Raw genomic sequence first — 15,432 nt, 5'->3', positions numbered from 1 at the left:
GCCCTCATTGCTACATCATTGTCTCTGGTATTCTGTACAGAGGAGAGAAGAGTCACGGACCTCTGGATACCACCATTTAATACCATCAGTAAATGTCAGGCCCTGGCCCGACACGTCCAGGCTCCGTCTCATGGTTCTGCTGACTATAAAGCCCTAAGAGCCAGGAAATGCACAGATGGGTTCTGGTTTAGTAGTGGCATCACTAGGACGTCTCCTGGTGTGAGGTTCTAGGGTCATTTTTGTCCTAAGAGCTAGCAGTCGGTGATGTCCCTTCTCTCAGTCCATCTGTAGTTGGGTGTACCTAATATAGGTGGCTGGCTATAGGCGCCGGTGTCATAGGGCATCATAAGGCTAAAACGTGTATGGTGGCTTTGTACACAAAAATCAGAATTAGAGTTGAGAATAGCCAGAAGATAGCCACTCCCTGAACCGAGACATCCCTGAATCCTGTGTGATAAAACAGCACACCCGGGATCCAGGCAAGGAGACCCGACAATACACGGGTAGGATCCAGGCGAGGAGACCCGACAATACACGGGTGAGATCCAGGCGAGGAGACCCGACAATACACGGTTGAAGATCCAGGCGAGGAGACCCGACAATACACGGGTGAGATCCAGGCGAGGAGACCCGACAATACACGGTTGAAGATCCAGGCGAGGAGACCCGACAATACACGGGTGAGATCCAGGCGAGGAGACCCGACAATACACGGGTGAGATCCAGGCGAGGAGACCCGACAATACACGGGTGAGATCCAGGCGAGGAGACCCGACAATACACGGGTGAGATCCAGGCGAGGAGACCCGACAATACACGGGTGAGATCCAGGCGAGGAGACCCGACAATACACGGGTGAGATCCAGGCGAGGAGACCCGACAATACACGGGTGAGATCCAGGCGAGGAGACCCGACAATACACGGGTGAGATCCAGGCGAGGAGACCCGACAATACACGGGTGAGATCCAGGCGAGGAGACCCGACAATACACGGGTGAGATCCAGGCGAGGAGACCCGACAATACACGGGTGAGATCCAGGCGAGGAGACCCGACAATACACGGGTGAGATCCAGGCGAGGAGACCCGACAATACACGGGTCAGATCCAGGCGAGGAGACCCGACAATACACGGGTCAGATCCAGGCGAGGAGACCCGACAATACACGGGTGAGATCCAGGCGAGGAGACCCGACAATACACGGGTCAGATCCAGGCGAGGAGACCCGACAATACACGGGTGAGATCCAGGCGAGGAGACCCGACAATACACGGGTCAGATCCAGGCGAGGAGACCCGACAATACACGGGTCAGATCCAGGCGAGGAGACCCGACAATACACGGGTCAGATCCAGGCGAGGAGACCCGACAATACACGGGTGAGATCCAGGCGAGGAGACCCGACAATACACGGGTCAGATCCAGGCGAGGAGACCCGACAATACACGGGTCAGATCCAGGCGAGGAGACCCGACAATACACGGGTCAGATCCAGGCGAGGAGACCCGACAATACACGGGTCAGATCCAGGCGAGGAGACCCGACAATACACGGGTGAGATCCAGGCGAGGAGACCTGACAATACACGGGTCAGATCCAGGCGAGGAGACCTGACAATACACGGGTGAGATCCAGGCGAGGAGACCTGACAATACACGGGTGAGATCCAGGCGAGGAGACCCGACAATACACGGGTCAGATCCAGGAGAGGAGACCCAACATATCATGAGCGGTCTGGAGGGGCCTCAGCGACATCCTGGTCTTCTGGGCATTTCCACTGTCAGGTGATCAGAGCTTTAAGCCTCAAGCACCACCTTGTGGTGAAAAGAGATAATTACTGTACCACACTCAGAGCTGATCACCTCTGCAGAGTGTCTGGTGGAGTTGTGCTTATATAGAGGACCTTAAACAGCTGTTCTCTAGTTCTTTTCATATAGCAGAATGGCAGCCGTAATAAACAGTGCCCAAGTCTCCCGTAAGTTGGATCGAAGTCTCCGTGGTTTCTGGGAGTGACAAGGGAGTACGGTCCATTGCGTCTTGTGGTCATTCAGGCCTAACACAAGAGTCAGTATAAGGAGTGAGATATCCAGTGCACAAGACAAATCAGCCAGTGCCCCACCGAGGAGGACCGTGCCCAGAGGAAGAGCTCGTACAGCTGCAGCTGGCCCAGAAGAAGCGACTCTGACATGGAGATGCGGGCAGAGGACCACAGGGAGGAGGCCGTCATCCTGTGATGTCTGCAGAGAAGACAGGAAGAATAAAGATCATGTCATTCAAGATGAACCATCAGAGAGGACCGGCCCAGGCTCTACACATTGTACTCAGTATGGGCCCGCTCAGTACTGAGCAGCAGCACGTGACCCTCAGCACTAATCCCCCCAATGCATCCAGGCCTGGGAAAAAAGGCTTAAGCAGGTAATACAGACGGTGCTGTCCGAGTACAGATCAGACCGGACACCGACCAGAGCAGCCCAGCAGGGTCGTCCACACGGCTGAGTTCTCACACGGACTCAGTGTCCATGCGAGATAAATCGTAGCATGCAGCACGGTGGCTCAGTGGTTAGCATTGTAGCTTTGGAGCCCAGGGTTCAAATCCCACCAAGGATAAGATCTGCAAGGAGTTTGTATGTTCTCCCCGTGTTTGTGCGGATTTCCTCCGGTTTTCTCCCACACTTCAAAGACATCCTGATAGGTAATCTAGATTGCGAGCCCCAATGGGGACAGTGACTATAATGTATGTAAAGTGCTGTAGAATTAATGGCGCTATATAAGGGAGTAAAATAAATACAAATAAATGCACCATTCTCTTTCAGATCAGACATGACCACTGAAGTCTATGGATAAGTGAAAACATAAAACCCTGCATAGAACAACTGAGCGGCATCTGATTTTTACAGATGCATTTCCATTATTAAGCTAGGAAGCCATCTGATCATGTCCATGTAGATGCATGAAACAGACATCACTCAGCTGTAAAAAAAACAAAACAAAACAAAAAAATCCCTTGCAGATGACAATCATCCAAGGTTTGTGGATGAAACTTGGCAGTTTGTCCATACGCTCATCTGCCCCGGCCTAATACATATAGGGGACTTCTTGTGTATTAAAATTCCCTTTTATAGTGGTTGATAACTGCGGTCTAAGGGGCTTAATCTAGTGTTCGGATTGTACAGTAGATCCTTGGTCCCATGAGGGTCCTGAAATGGGGCAGTCAATGGAAGTCTGACCTGATAGGGAGTGATGGCCATCCACCCTTCAGGCTCGGTGGACAATCTACAGACATCTCACATACTTGGTTGGAATGAACGAGTGATTCTAAGAGAAATGGCGGCTGCCGGGAGCTGCCTGCTCATCCTGAGACATTCTCCTGCCTCTCGTATAATTTGTCGAACAATTAGAAGAAATAGCACAAGTTCCCTGTAATTAGTGACTGAGTACAGAAGGCACAGAGATGACTACTGCACCATCCCAGGACTGGATGAGCACACGCTGTGATTACAGACCCTCCTGCCCACATGTACGCTGCTGCTGCTCTATGGTCCAGGCCAGTCATTGTCAAAACAAGAGCCATCTTACCTAGCGAGAGCCCGGACACAGCAACGAGACATGCTGAGGAAGGAGCTAGCACCCGCATCAGTGTGAAGAGCCGTCTCGATTCCCCGCAGGAGGTCATTGGTTTTTAGCAGCAGAAGCATCTGACGTGGGACGCTGGAGAGCAGCTGGCTGATCTGAGGAAGGTACGCCGCGGCGTTACTGCGGATCTCCTTTGCCTAAAGAGAGGAAGACCGCACGAGACAGGTGAAAAAGACGGGGCAGGAGATGGGTCATAACACAAGAGACAGGTGAAAGTGCAGGAGACAGTAAGGAGTGCACAATGGCACAGGCAGACAAACACCACAGCTGTATACAGTCATGGCCCAAAAAGTGTTGGCACCCTTGAAATTGTTCCAGAAAATGAAGTATTTCTCTCAGACAATTATCACAATTACACAAGTTATGTTATACACATGTTTATTTTCTTTGTGTGTATTGGAGCAACACAAAAAAAAAACACACAGAAAAAAAGGCAAATTGGACACAAACATCAAAAGTGGGCCGGACAAAGCTGCTGGCACATTTCCAAAATTGTAGGTAAGCAACTTTGTTTCCAGCATGTGATGCTCGTTCACACTCACCTGTGGCAAGTAATAGGTGTGGGCAATATGAAAATCACACCTGAAACCAGATAAAAAGGGAGAGGTTGACTCGATCTTTGCATATTGTGTGTGTGTGCCACACTAAGCATGGAGAACAGAAAGAGGAGAAGAGAACTGTCTGAGGACTTCAAAATTAAAATTGTTGAACAATATTAACAATCTCAAGGTTACAAGTCCATCTCCAGAGATCTTGATGTTCCTTTGTCCACAGTGCGCAACATAATCAAGAAGTTTACAGCCCGTGGCACTGCACCTAATCTCCCTGGACATGGACGGCAGAGAAAAATTCATGAAAGTTTGTAACGCAGGATAGTCCGGATGGTGGATAAGCCCCAAAAAAATCCAAGCTGTCCTGCAGTCTCAGGGTGCATCAGTGTCCGCACGAATTATCCGTCCACATGTGAATGAAATGAAGCGCTATGGCAGGAGACCCAGGATGACCCCACTGCTGACACAGACACATAAAAAAGCTAAACTGCAGATTGCCAAAAGGTACGTGAGTAAGCCAAAATCCTTCTGGGAAAATGTCTTGTGGACAGATGAGACGAAGATAGAGCTTTTTTGTAAAGTACATCATTCTACTGTTTACCGAGAACGGAATGAGGCCTACAATTTAGAAAAAAAAAACACAGTACCTACAGTCAGATACGGTGGAGGGTCACAGAGGTTTTCGGGTTGTTCTGCTGCCTCTGGCACTGGGTGCCTTGACTGTGTGCAAGGAATCATGAAATCTGAAGATTACCAAAGGATTTTGGGTGGCAATGTAGTGTCAGAAAGCTTGGTTTGTGTCCTAGGTTATGGGTCTTCTGCAGGACAATGACCCCAAACATACTGCAAGAAGCCCCTAGAAATGGATGGAAGCAAAGCGCTGGAGAGTTCTGAAGTGACAGCAATGAGTCCGGATCTAAATCTCATTGATCACCTGTGGAGAGATCTTACAATTGCTGTTGGAGAAGACGTCTTCACATAGGAGACCTGGAGCAGATTGTAAGAAGAGTCCAAGATCCCAGCTGAGAAGAGTAAGAAGCTGATGGTTATAGGAAGCGACTGATTGCAGTTATTTATTACAAAGGGCGCAACCAAATATTAAGGAGGGGGCAACAATTTTGTCCAGACCATTTTTGCAGTTTTGTGTGAAATTATCTCCAATTTGCCTTTTTTTTCTCCGTTTTTTCGTGTTGTTCCAATACACACAAAGGAAATAAACACGGCCTGCAGAAGACCCTGGGTCTTCACAACGCGTATAACAAAATATATGGAATTGTGATAATTGCCTGAAAGAAAAACTTCCATTTTCTGCAACAATTTCAAGGGTGCCAACACTTTCGGCCATGACTAAGTCTTGGCGCCACTGCTTCTAGCAGCTAAGACTCCCTGGTTAGGAAAGGGTTACAGTTCCTGCATTCTCTGGTTACACCCCCATGTCCCACACAGAACAAGCCGCTAATTACAGACACAACTAATTACACGTTATCACCAGCAGCGCTCTGAAGCAGCTGCCGGCAGCGATGGATGCGACAGCGAGAGCAGCGCTGCATTAGATGGGACACTGCACCCGACTGGCAGGGTTTCCTACCAGGGCAGAGGTTTAGTCAGCGCTCTGCGTGGTCTAAGCACAGGTCGCCCCCCTTGGTCCGCGTGCAGGTCGCCCCCCCTCCCCCCGTGGTCTGTGCGCAGGTCACCCCCCGCTGTCTGAGCGCAGGTCGCCCCCCCCCGTGGTCTGAGCGCAGGTCGCCCCCCCCCGTGGTCTGAGCGCAGGTTGCCCCCCATGGTCTGTGGGCAGGTCGTCCCCGTGGTCTGAGCGCAAGTCAACCCCCCCCTGTGGTCTGTGTGCAGGTCGCCCCCGTGGTCTGTGCGCAGGTCGCCCCCGTGGTCTGAGAACAGGTCGCGCCGCCCGTGGTCTGCGCGCAGGTCGCCCCCGTGATCTGAGCGCAGGTCGCCCCCGTGGTCTGCGCGCAGGTCGCCCCCCCGTGGTCTGCGCAGTCACGCCCCCGTGGTCTGCGCGCAGGTTGCCCCCCCCCCCCGTGGTCTGCTCGCAGGTCGCCCCCGCGGTCTGTACAGGACTCCTCACCTCTTCTGCGCTGACAGCACCACGATCAATGCCGCGGGTTACTGAGTCCCAGGAGCGGGCAGTCAGCACACAAGCAAAGAGCGCGTACAACTCTCCGGCCCCTAAGCGCTGGCTATAAATGCGGATTCCTGTCATGTCCGCAGAGATCAGCGCTTGCCACAGGTGACAGTAGTTCAGGCGGAAGTTGTCAGTCAGTTCCTGTAGGGAGAGATGCTGATATCAGTCATGAATGAATAGAACAGGAGCGGAGTACAGCGCCCCCCATTACTGCACCTGGTACAGTCCATGATCCAGCAAAACGATCTCGGGGCTTCTGCTGCCTTCTCTACGTCGGATCAAAACATTTCCAGGGTGGGGGTCGCAATGCACAAATCCATGCACAAAAATCATTTCACTGTACAGCTTTCCCAGAGCCCGAGAGACCTGGAAATAATGAGACTGGATTGTACGGCCGCAATCATCACTCATGTCTACAGGAGAAAACCTGCACCAATGGGAGGAGGACAGGAGTCAGCTACTGCTGCTGACAACCAGCCTGTATACATGTGTGAGGGGTTGTCAGCCCCACCCCCTGGTGATGACATCACACATGAGACCACACCCCTTATACTCCAGCACCAACTCCTCATCGATTACTGCTGACACCCTGCCTGTATGTGGTGTGTGAGGGGTTGTCAGCCCCGCCCCAGTAGTGACATCACACATGAGACCACACCCCTTATACTCTGGCACCAGCTCCTCATCCATTAATGCTGACAACCCGCCTGTACGTGGTGTGTGAGGGGTTGTCAGCCCCGCCCCAGTAGTGACATCACACATTAGACCACACCCCTTATACTCTGGCACCAGCTCCTCATCGATTAATGCTGACAACCCACCTGTATGTGGTGTGTGAGGGGTTGTCAGCCCCACCCCAGTAGTGACATCACACATGAAACCACACCCCTTATACTCTGGCACCAGCTCCTCATCTATTACTGCTGACAACCCGCCTGTATGTGGTGTGTGAGCGGTTGTCAGCCCCGCCCCGGTAGTGACACCCCTCCTGACATGTCTGTTTCTTGAGCGCTTTTCTTCTTGATGTTACAGTCCTAGCGTCTTTTGCTATCTTTCTGCTCCTCTGTTGTTCCCTCTAGACATATATGCAAAGTGTGACCACTAGGTGTCACCAGTCAGGGACGTGTTGCTCTTCGCTGTCAGTTCTAGCAGGAATGACGTGTCTGTTGTGTATATTTGCAGCTCGGTGATTTGGGGGATAATAGCCGTTAGTCCGATGCCCCCTTCTGCTACTGCCCAGGTTCCCTCTAAACTACAGGGACCAGGAAAAACAACCGAAAAACAGGTGAAACCACAGCACAGCCACGTGGGAGTCAGCGGTGAGCAGGAAAGGCTGTGGTGCGGGGCAGAGGAGGTCGTAGGACGGGGAGACTCCAGGCAGAGGAGGTCGTAGATCGGGGCAGAGTAGGTCGTAGGACAGGGAGATTCCAGGCAGAGGAGGACGGGGCAGAGGAGGTCGTAGGATGGGGAGACTCCAGGCAGAGGAGGTCATAGGACGGGGAGACTCCAGGCAGAGGAGGTCATAGGACGGGGAGACTCCAGGCAGAGGAGGTCATAGGACGGGGAGACTCCAGGCAGAGGAGGTCATAGGACGGGGAGACTCCAGGCAGAGGAGGTCAAAGGACGGGGAGACTCCACGCAGAGGAGGTCGTAGGACGGGGAGACTCCACGCAGAGGAGGTCGTAGGACGGGGAGACTCCACGCAGAGGAGGTCGTAGGACGGGGAGACTCCACGCAGAGGAGGTCGTAGGACGGGGAGACTCCACGCAGAGGAGGTCGTAGGACGGGGAGACTCCACGCAGAGGAGGTCGTAGGACGGGGAGACTCCACGCAGAGGAGGTCGTAGGACAGGGAGACTCCAGGCAGAGGAGGTCGTAGGACGGGGAGACTCCAGGCAGAGGAGGTCGTAGGACGGAGAGATTCCAGGCAGAGGAGGTCGTAGGACGGGGAGATTCCAGGCAGAGGAGGTCGTAGGACGGGGAGATTCCAGGCAGAGGAGGTCGTAGGACGGGGAGACTCCAGGCAGAGGAGGTCGTAGGACGGGGAGACTCCAGGCAGAGGAGGTCGTAGGACGGGGAGACTCCAGGCAGAGGAGGTCATAGGACGGGGAGACTCCAGGCAGAGGAGGTCATAGGACGGGGAGACTCCAGGCAGAGGAGGTCATAGGACGGGGAGACTCCAGGCAGAGGAGGTCGGAGGACGGGGAGACTCCAGGCAGAGGAGGTCAGAGGACGGGGAGACTCCAGGCAGAGGAGGTCGGAGGACGGGGCAGAGGAGGTCATAGGACGGGGAGACTCCACGCAGAAGAGGTCGTAGGACGGGGAGACTCCACGCAGAAGAGGTCGTAGGACGGGGAGACTCCACGCAGAAGAGGTCGTAGGACGGGGAGACTCCACGCAGAGGAGGTCGTAGGACGGGGAGACTCCACGCAGAGGAGGTCGTAGGACGGGGATATTCCACGCAGAGGAGGTCGTAGGACGGGGAGACTCCACGCAGGGGGAGGTCGTAGGACGGGGAGACTCCACGCAGAGAGAGGTCGTAGGACGGGGAGACTCCACGCAGAGAGGTCGTAGGACGGGGAGACTCCACGCAGAGGGAGGTCGTAGGACGGGGAGACTCCACGCAGAGGGAGGTCGTAGGACGGGGAGACTCCACGCAGAGGGAGGTCGTAGGACGGGGAGACTCCACGCAGAGGGAGGTCGTAGGACGGGGAGACTCCACGCAGAGGGAGGTCGTAGGACGGGGAGACTCCACGCAGAGGGAGGTCGTAGGACGGGGAGACTCCACGCAGAGGGAGGTCGTAGGACGGGGAGACTCCACGCAGAGGGAGGTCATAGGACGGGGAGACTCCACGCAGAGGAGTTCGTAGGACGGGGATATTCCACGCAGAGGAGGTCGTAGGACGGGGAGACTCCACGCAGAGGGAGTTCGTAGGACGGGGATATTCCACGCAGAGGAGGTCATAGGACGGGGAGACTCCACGCAGAGGGAGTTCGTAGGACGGGGATATTCCACGCAGAGGTCGTAGGACGGGGAGACTCCACGCAGAGGGAGGTCGTAGGACGGGGAGACTCCACGCAGAGGGAGGTCGTAGGACGGGGAGACTCCACGCAGAGGGAGGTCGTAGGACGGGGAGACTCCACGCAGAGGGAGGTCGTAGGACGGGGAGATTCCACGCAGAGGACGACGGGAGCCTGCTTATAACATGGTAATTACAGCCTCACAGGCTCCTGGTGACGCCGCAGACACAGTCACTGACTGCAGGCGATTATTAACCCTTGATGACTGGAGCAAAGCAGCTCATTACTTGATTCACATCGATGCCGTTTCTCTCCATGTAGTGCAGGTCATTGGCCTGCCCGCCCTCCACGTACTCCATCACCAGGACCCGCTCTGTGCTCACGTCCCAGTGAATTTTAGGTATCTGAAATAGGGAAAATATATATTCTTGTACCGTGTTAGTCAGTAGCTAGAAAAATATTTCGATTTGAGAGTCCTCAGTGGTTGATACCTTTTAATGGCTAACTGAAAAGATGGTAACAAATTGCAAGCTTTCGAGACTACGCAGGTCTCTTCATCAGGCTAGTATACCACAAAATCTGAAGTTACATATTTCTACACAATAAGACACAAAAATAATGCAATAGATAAGACAGGTGATGGAAACCAGAGTTATTATGGAACAGATATCCAGTTCTGGCTATAAAATATTTTAGCAGTTAATAGATAAGGAGTGTGAAGGTTTTATTGTCCTGTGACTAGGTCCAGTGTTATGATGGCCTCACAAGTCTGAGAGGCACATTCCTTAGTTGATGTAGAATGACATAAATACATACGACACATTCATTCCTGCTCTGAAAGTGTCAAAGGTCACCATCAGTTTATATTCTGAGATTCTTCTCTCTCTTTGAGATTTGAAGTTACCTTTTAATACCAGTAATTTCATGTCTTTGATGCTGTGATCAGGGGAACAAATGCTTGGCTACAGGTAGATCTATTCTTTTTTTCTTTTATTGTGTGGTGATGAGGATTCATCCTTGTCCTAAGTTTTTGCCCTGTCTCCCCTACATAGAGACCCCCAGCTGGACATTTGGTACATATAATTGAGTACACTACATTAGATGTGATACAGCTGAACGTGCCTGGGATCTTATAGTCCTGATGTGAGTTGGGTATCATCATCTTGTCGGTGGTCGTTATACATGGACAGGTTTTACATTTTTCTGGTTGCAAGGAAAGGTTCCTGTAGCTGGTGGAGATGACAGGGAGCTTCCGACAATGATGCTTCTTAGATTTGGGGGCTGCCTGAAACACAGAAGTGGGGGGTCTGGGAATATGGATTGTAATCGGCCATCTTTTTGTAGTAAGGGTTGTAGTTTCCGTGCAGCTCTCCTTAGCGCCTTCAGTGTGAATGTACAATTTTCATAGTCAAGAAAATATAGAAAAATCTTTAAATGAGAAGGTGTGTCCAAAATTCGTCTGTACTGTATGTTATCAAATTCAAAGTAATTGTGGGTGAGGATGAATTTTGCAAATTTGACCACAGAATCAGCATCAATTCCTGTATTTTCTATGAAGATTTTGCAGGCATTTAATCCATCCTGGTGTGGGATATTAGAGTACAACGATTGCACATTCATGGTGGCCGGATGGTTCCTTCTGGTAGAGGACTTACTGCTGATAGTTTATTCAGTAGGTCCGTCGTGTCCTGAATGTAGCTGGGTGTACTCTTTACCAGGGGGTTTAAGAACACTCTCTACCCATCCAGAAACTTGCTCAGTAAGGAGCCCACACATGAAATAATTGGTCTTCCTGGATTTCCACATTTGTGGATTTTGGGGAGCATATAGAATGTCCCTATTCTTGGGCTCTCTGGTATCAGGTCATCGGCTCTTATGGATTCGTCAGGCAGACACGATACCAACTTGTTTAGTTCCTTGTAATAGTCCTGTGTAGGGTCAGACTCCAGTTTTTGGTAGTAGCGGGTGTCCATCAGTTGTCTGTTTGCTTCTTTCATGTGTTCATCATCACTATTGCACCACCCTTGTCAGCAGGTTTAATGATGATGATTTCTTTGTTGGTTTCCATAGATTGTATGGCCTTTTTCTCCTGGGCACTGATGTTGGATGCTTGTCTCCTGTTTGTGTCTAAGATGGTGGATTTTATCACATGTCTGAAGGATTCTATATATGTATCCAAATGAGGGTTTCGTCCGGGTGGAGGTATCCAATCTGACCTCTTCTTGGTAGTTAAGATCCCTTTTCCTTCAGTTCCGGTGGGTTCTGAATCTTCTGTAGCACTGAAGTATTCCCTCAGGCGCAGTCTCCTGAAATAATTTTCCATATCACTACAGAGTTCAGTTTTATCCAGGGCCTTAGTAGGATAAAATGAGAGTCCCCTAGAAAGCACGGTCAGCTCCGCTTTGTTGGGTGTATAATCTGAGAGATTGATGACACAGTTAGATGCTTCTGTGTCTGGAATGGAGTGGTTCTCCAAATTGTCAGGTTTTGGCTTTGTTTTGTAACTGTTTGTATAAACTCTATTGTCTACGGCCAAGCCATCGGATACAATCTGATATGTCCCAACCCTATGGATAAAGACAAACACCTTGGTGGCCTCAGAAAGACCTTTTTGAATCAGGGCCACCATCCAAGAACAATTGAGAACCAGATTACAAGAGCCACCAGAATATCAAGGAATCATCTCCTACATTACAAAACCAAACAAGAAAGCAACCAGGTGCCTCTACTAGTCACCTATAATCCAAATCTGGAGGCGCTAAGGAGAGCTGCACGGAAACTGCAACCCTTACTACAAGAAGATGCCCGATTACAATCCATATTTCCAGACCAGACCCCCCCACTTCTGTTTCAGGCAGCCCCCAAATCTAAGAAGCATCATTGTCAGAAGCTCCCTGTTATCAACCAGAAAAAATGTAAAACCTGTCCATTTATAATGACCACAGACAAGATAAAGATCCTCAATTCACATCAGGACTATAAGATCCCAGGCACGTTCAGCTGTATCACATCTAATGTAGTGTACTTAATTATATGTACAAAATGTCCAGCTGGGGGTCTTCATGTAGGGGAGACAGGGCAAAAACTTAGGACAAGGATGAATCATCATCGCCACATAATAAAAGAAAAAAAGAATAGATCTACCTGTAGCCAAGCATTTTTGTTCCCCTGATCACAGCATCAAAGACATGAAATTACTGGTATTAAAAGGTAACTTCAAATCTCAAAGAGAAAGAAGAATCTCAGAATATAAACTGATGGTGACCTTTGACACTTTCAGAGCAGGAATGAATGTGTCGTATGGATTTATGTCATTCTACATCAACTAAGGAATGTGCCCCTAAGACTTGTAAGGCCATCATAACACTGGACCTAGTCACAGGACAATAAAACCTTCACACTCCTTATCTATTAACTGCTAAAATATTTATAGCCAGAACTGTTTATCTCTTCTATAATAACTCTGCTTTCCATCACATGTCTTACCTATTACATTATTTTTGTGTCTTATTGTGTAGAAATATGTGACTTCAGATTTTGTGGTATACTATGCCTGATGAAGAGTCCAGAGTAGTCTCGAAAGCTTGCAATTTGTTACCATCTTTTCAGTTAGCCAATAAAAGGTATCAACCACTGAGGATTCTGAAATCTAAATATTTAGGTATCTGAAACAAAGTAACAGAACTAATGAGCAAACATTACAGGAGCCAGCACAATGGCCGCCCCCAGTCACAGACGTCTGCAGGCACCAGGGCGCTCCCTGGACCTCTGGAGTCACATCCAAATACCCCTGCAACATACAGAACATCCACATGTACTGTGCAGCGCAGGACGGAACGTGTGCTCACGGCGTTAGTAACAATACTGACACCTGCTGGAGACAAGTCATTACGGCACGACCAGTCCCATACACAGGGATGAGTGTGCTCTGTTGATCTGTGTGCCCCGTACAGAGCCCCTCGTACCCTCAGGAAGGGGAATTTGCGGACCATAGCCGCCATTTTCTCAGCGTTGCGGGCCTCATTCAGGAAGTCCAGCTCTCGAGGAAGGTTCTTCTTAGCTTCTTCCACCAACCACATGAACTCGAACTGTGGGAAGACTTTCTTCACGGCCCGGAGAAGGACCTGGAGAGCAGACATTACTGGTCACACAGGCTGGTGACGGCGCCGGATAGAACATGAGTCTGCAACAGACCCAGGGTAAGGGCTTAACAAGTGTCTACCCAGAGGTCAATGTGATCCACTGTGCAAGGTGCCAATGTGAACCTAGAGTCCCAGCATGCACCTCTCCTACCTCCATGATCATGATGTCCCGGGAACTCTGCTGTCTCACTTTGGGATGCTGGACCTTCACAGCCACCGTCCGACCATCCCTGAGAACTGCTCGGTGGACCTGCGCCAACGAGGCTGCACCCAGAGGGGTCTCCTCAAATTGTGCAAACAGATCCGAAGTCTGGAGGGAGAAACCACAGACTGAAGCCGGATCCTGCTGCAACGGCCAGCCTGTACGTAACCCCCCAGGCCTTGTGACAACCCCCACAGTATGTGTGACCCCCTCCCCCAGGCTGCATGACCAGGTCACCCCCCCAGTTGTGACTGGCCCCCCCGCCCCCCAGCTCTGGTTATCGCCCCCGCCTCATCCTCACTGGAGGTTTATCTGCGGTTTGCGCTCATCACTCCCTCTCCAGACAGCAATATCTGAGGCAATAAATCTCGGGCCCGTGCTCCGGCTTTGAGTAGAGCGCGAGCGTTATTAATACGCGGTGACCTCGTCCTGATGCCCCGTCAGATCTGTGGGTGGCTGATTAATTGCAGCTCATAATAAGCGCGTGCATCTATGAGGAGCAGCGATAAGACACGGGTGGGGCGCAGCTCCGTACCTCCGTGCCCAGCTCCTCCTGGATGATGTGCAGCACGTCAGGCAGCGGGGTGGCCGGGGCACGGCTGTGCAGCACGCTCAGTGTGCGGGTGTACTCCGGGGGCAGCAGGTACTCCAGAGCCCCCAGGTGCTGCCCCACCTTTATGTAGGTGCCACGGTTGGCGCAGCACAGGTCCAGCAGGCGGCGGGCAGAGCGAGCGTGCACCTAGGGTAAGACAGTGTACAAGAAGTACGTGAGGAGCACACGGGGACCGCCACGTCTGGGGGAGGGGGGCGACATGTCTCACATGTCTGTGGGGACCGCCATGTCAGGGGGGGGGGGGGGTAGAGGGGCGCCATGTCTGTGGGGACCGCCACGTCCGGGAGGGGGTGCCATGTCTGTGGGGACCGCCACATCTGGGAGGACCAACATGTCTGAGGAGACGGCCACGTTCAGGAAGGGGGGGGACTGCCACGTCTGGGGGGGGGGGGCACGTCAGGGAGGACCACCATGTCTGAGGAGACCGCCATGTCTGAGGAGACCCGCCACGTCCGGGTTGGGGGGTGGGAGCCCCACATCCGGGGGGGGATTGCGCCACGTCTGGGAGGCCCGCCACGTCCGGGGGCGGCACTGTACCTGAGACCTGACGACCTCGTATTCCTGAGAGTCCGGGGGAACATGGCGGAGCGTTACCAGGTAGTCCCAGGTGACGGCTGCGGTCTGCAAGGCAGGAAGGAGACGTCATCACATGGCAGCCCACACAGACACAGCCGCTGTCACTCACCGTCAGCACCGCTCTGCCGATCCGAACCACTCCAAAGTCACCGGGATCCCAGGAGCGCCCCCCATAGATAACGCAGCCAGAGGTGGCCAGACCTGCAGTGAGCAGTGAAACCAGTCTGAACGAGGCTCTCACCATCCCGGCCGCAGAGCGCTGAGAGCAGCGCAGGGGACAATGCACACTCCCGTGTCTGACCCTGCGGGACGGAGCCACGAGGTTCCCACCACTGACAGGTCACGTGACAGGGGATGAACGCTAGAGCGCGGACGGATCCACATCTGCCGGCACCTCACTGACTCTCTGACTTTACCGCTGTACCTCCGTTTAAAAACCTCCCCGACAACCCACTTGGTACAGTCCAGGCCTCTGTGCACGCCGGGACACGTAGTTCAGATGCCGCCTAGTGCGCTGGAAGCAAAGAGGAGGCGGGGCTGGGAGACACCATCGT

General features: G+C 52.2%; 1 protein-coding gene across 4 annotated transcripts; it reads right to left on the bottom strand.

The window, feature by feature from the left end:
* Nucleotides 1-1,914: 1,914 nt before the first annotated feature.
* On the bottom strand, nt 1,915-15,432 carry ADCK1 (aarF domain containing kinase 1). 4 transcript variants are annotated; one of them, XM_073638141.1, is made up of 10 exons: nt 14,988-15,432; nt 14,840-14,923; nt 14,225-14,428; nt 13,639-13,797; nt 13,311-13,469; nt 9,633-9,749; nt 6,542-6,691; nt 6,269-6,466; nt 3,578-3,771; nt 1,915-2,238 (listed from the first exon to the last, which is right to left on the bottom strand). In XM_073638141.1, exons 1-10 carry the CDS (start codon nt 15,120-15,122, stop codon nt 2,067-2,069), a joined length of 1,572 nt encoding a protein of 523 aa, XP_073494242.1. In that variant the 5' UTR covers nt 15,123-15,432; the 3' UTR covers nt 1,915-2,066. The 4 variants fall into 4 exon arrangements, with proteins under 4 accessions (XP_073494242.1, XP_073494244.1, XP_073494243.1 ...); XM_073638143.1 differs by lacking the exon at nt 13,311-13,469; XM_073638142.1 differs by lacking the exon at nt 13,639-13,797.

This window comes from Phyllobates terribilis, unplaced genomic scaffold, assembly GCF_046119375.1.
Source record: "Phyllobates terribilis strain yellow unplaced genomic scaffold, ASM4611937v1 Scaffold_7__3_contigs__length_470593459, whole genome shotgun sequence".
NCBI classification, from domain to species: Eukaryota; Metazoa; Chordata; class Amphibia; order Anura; family Dendrobatidae; genus Phyllobates; species Phyllobates terribilis.
This window is presented reverse-complemented; position numbering and strand designations above follow the sequence as displayed.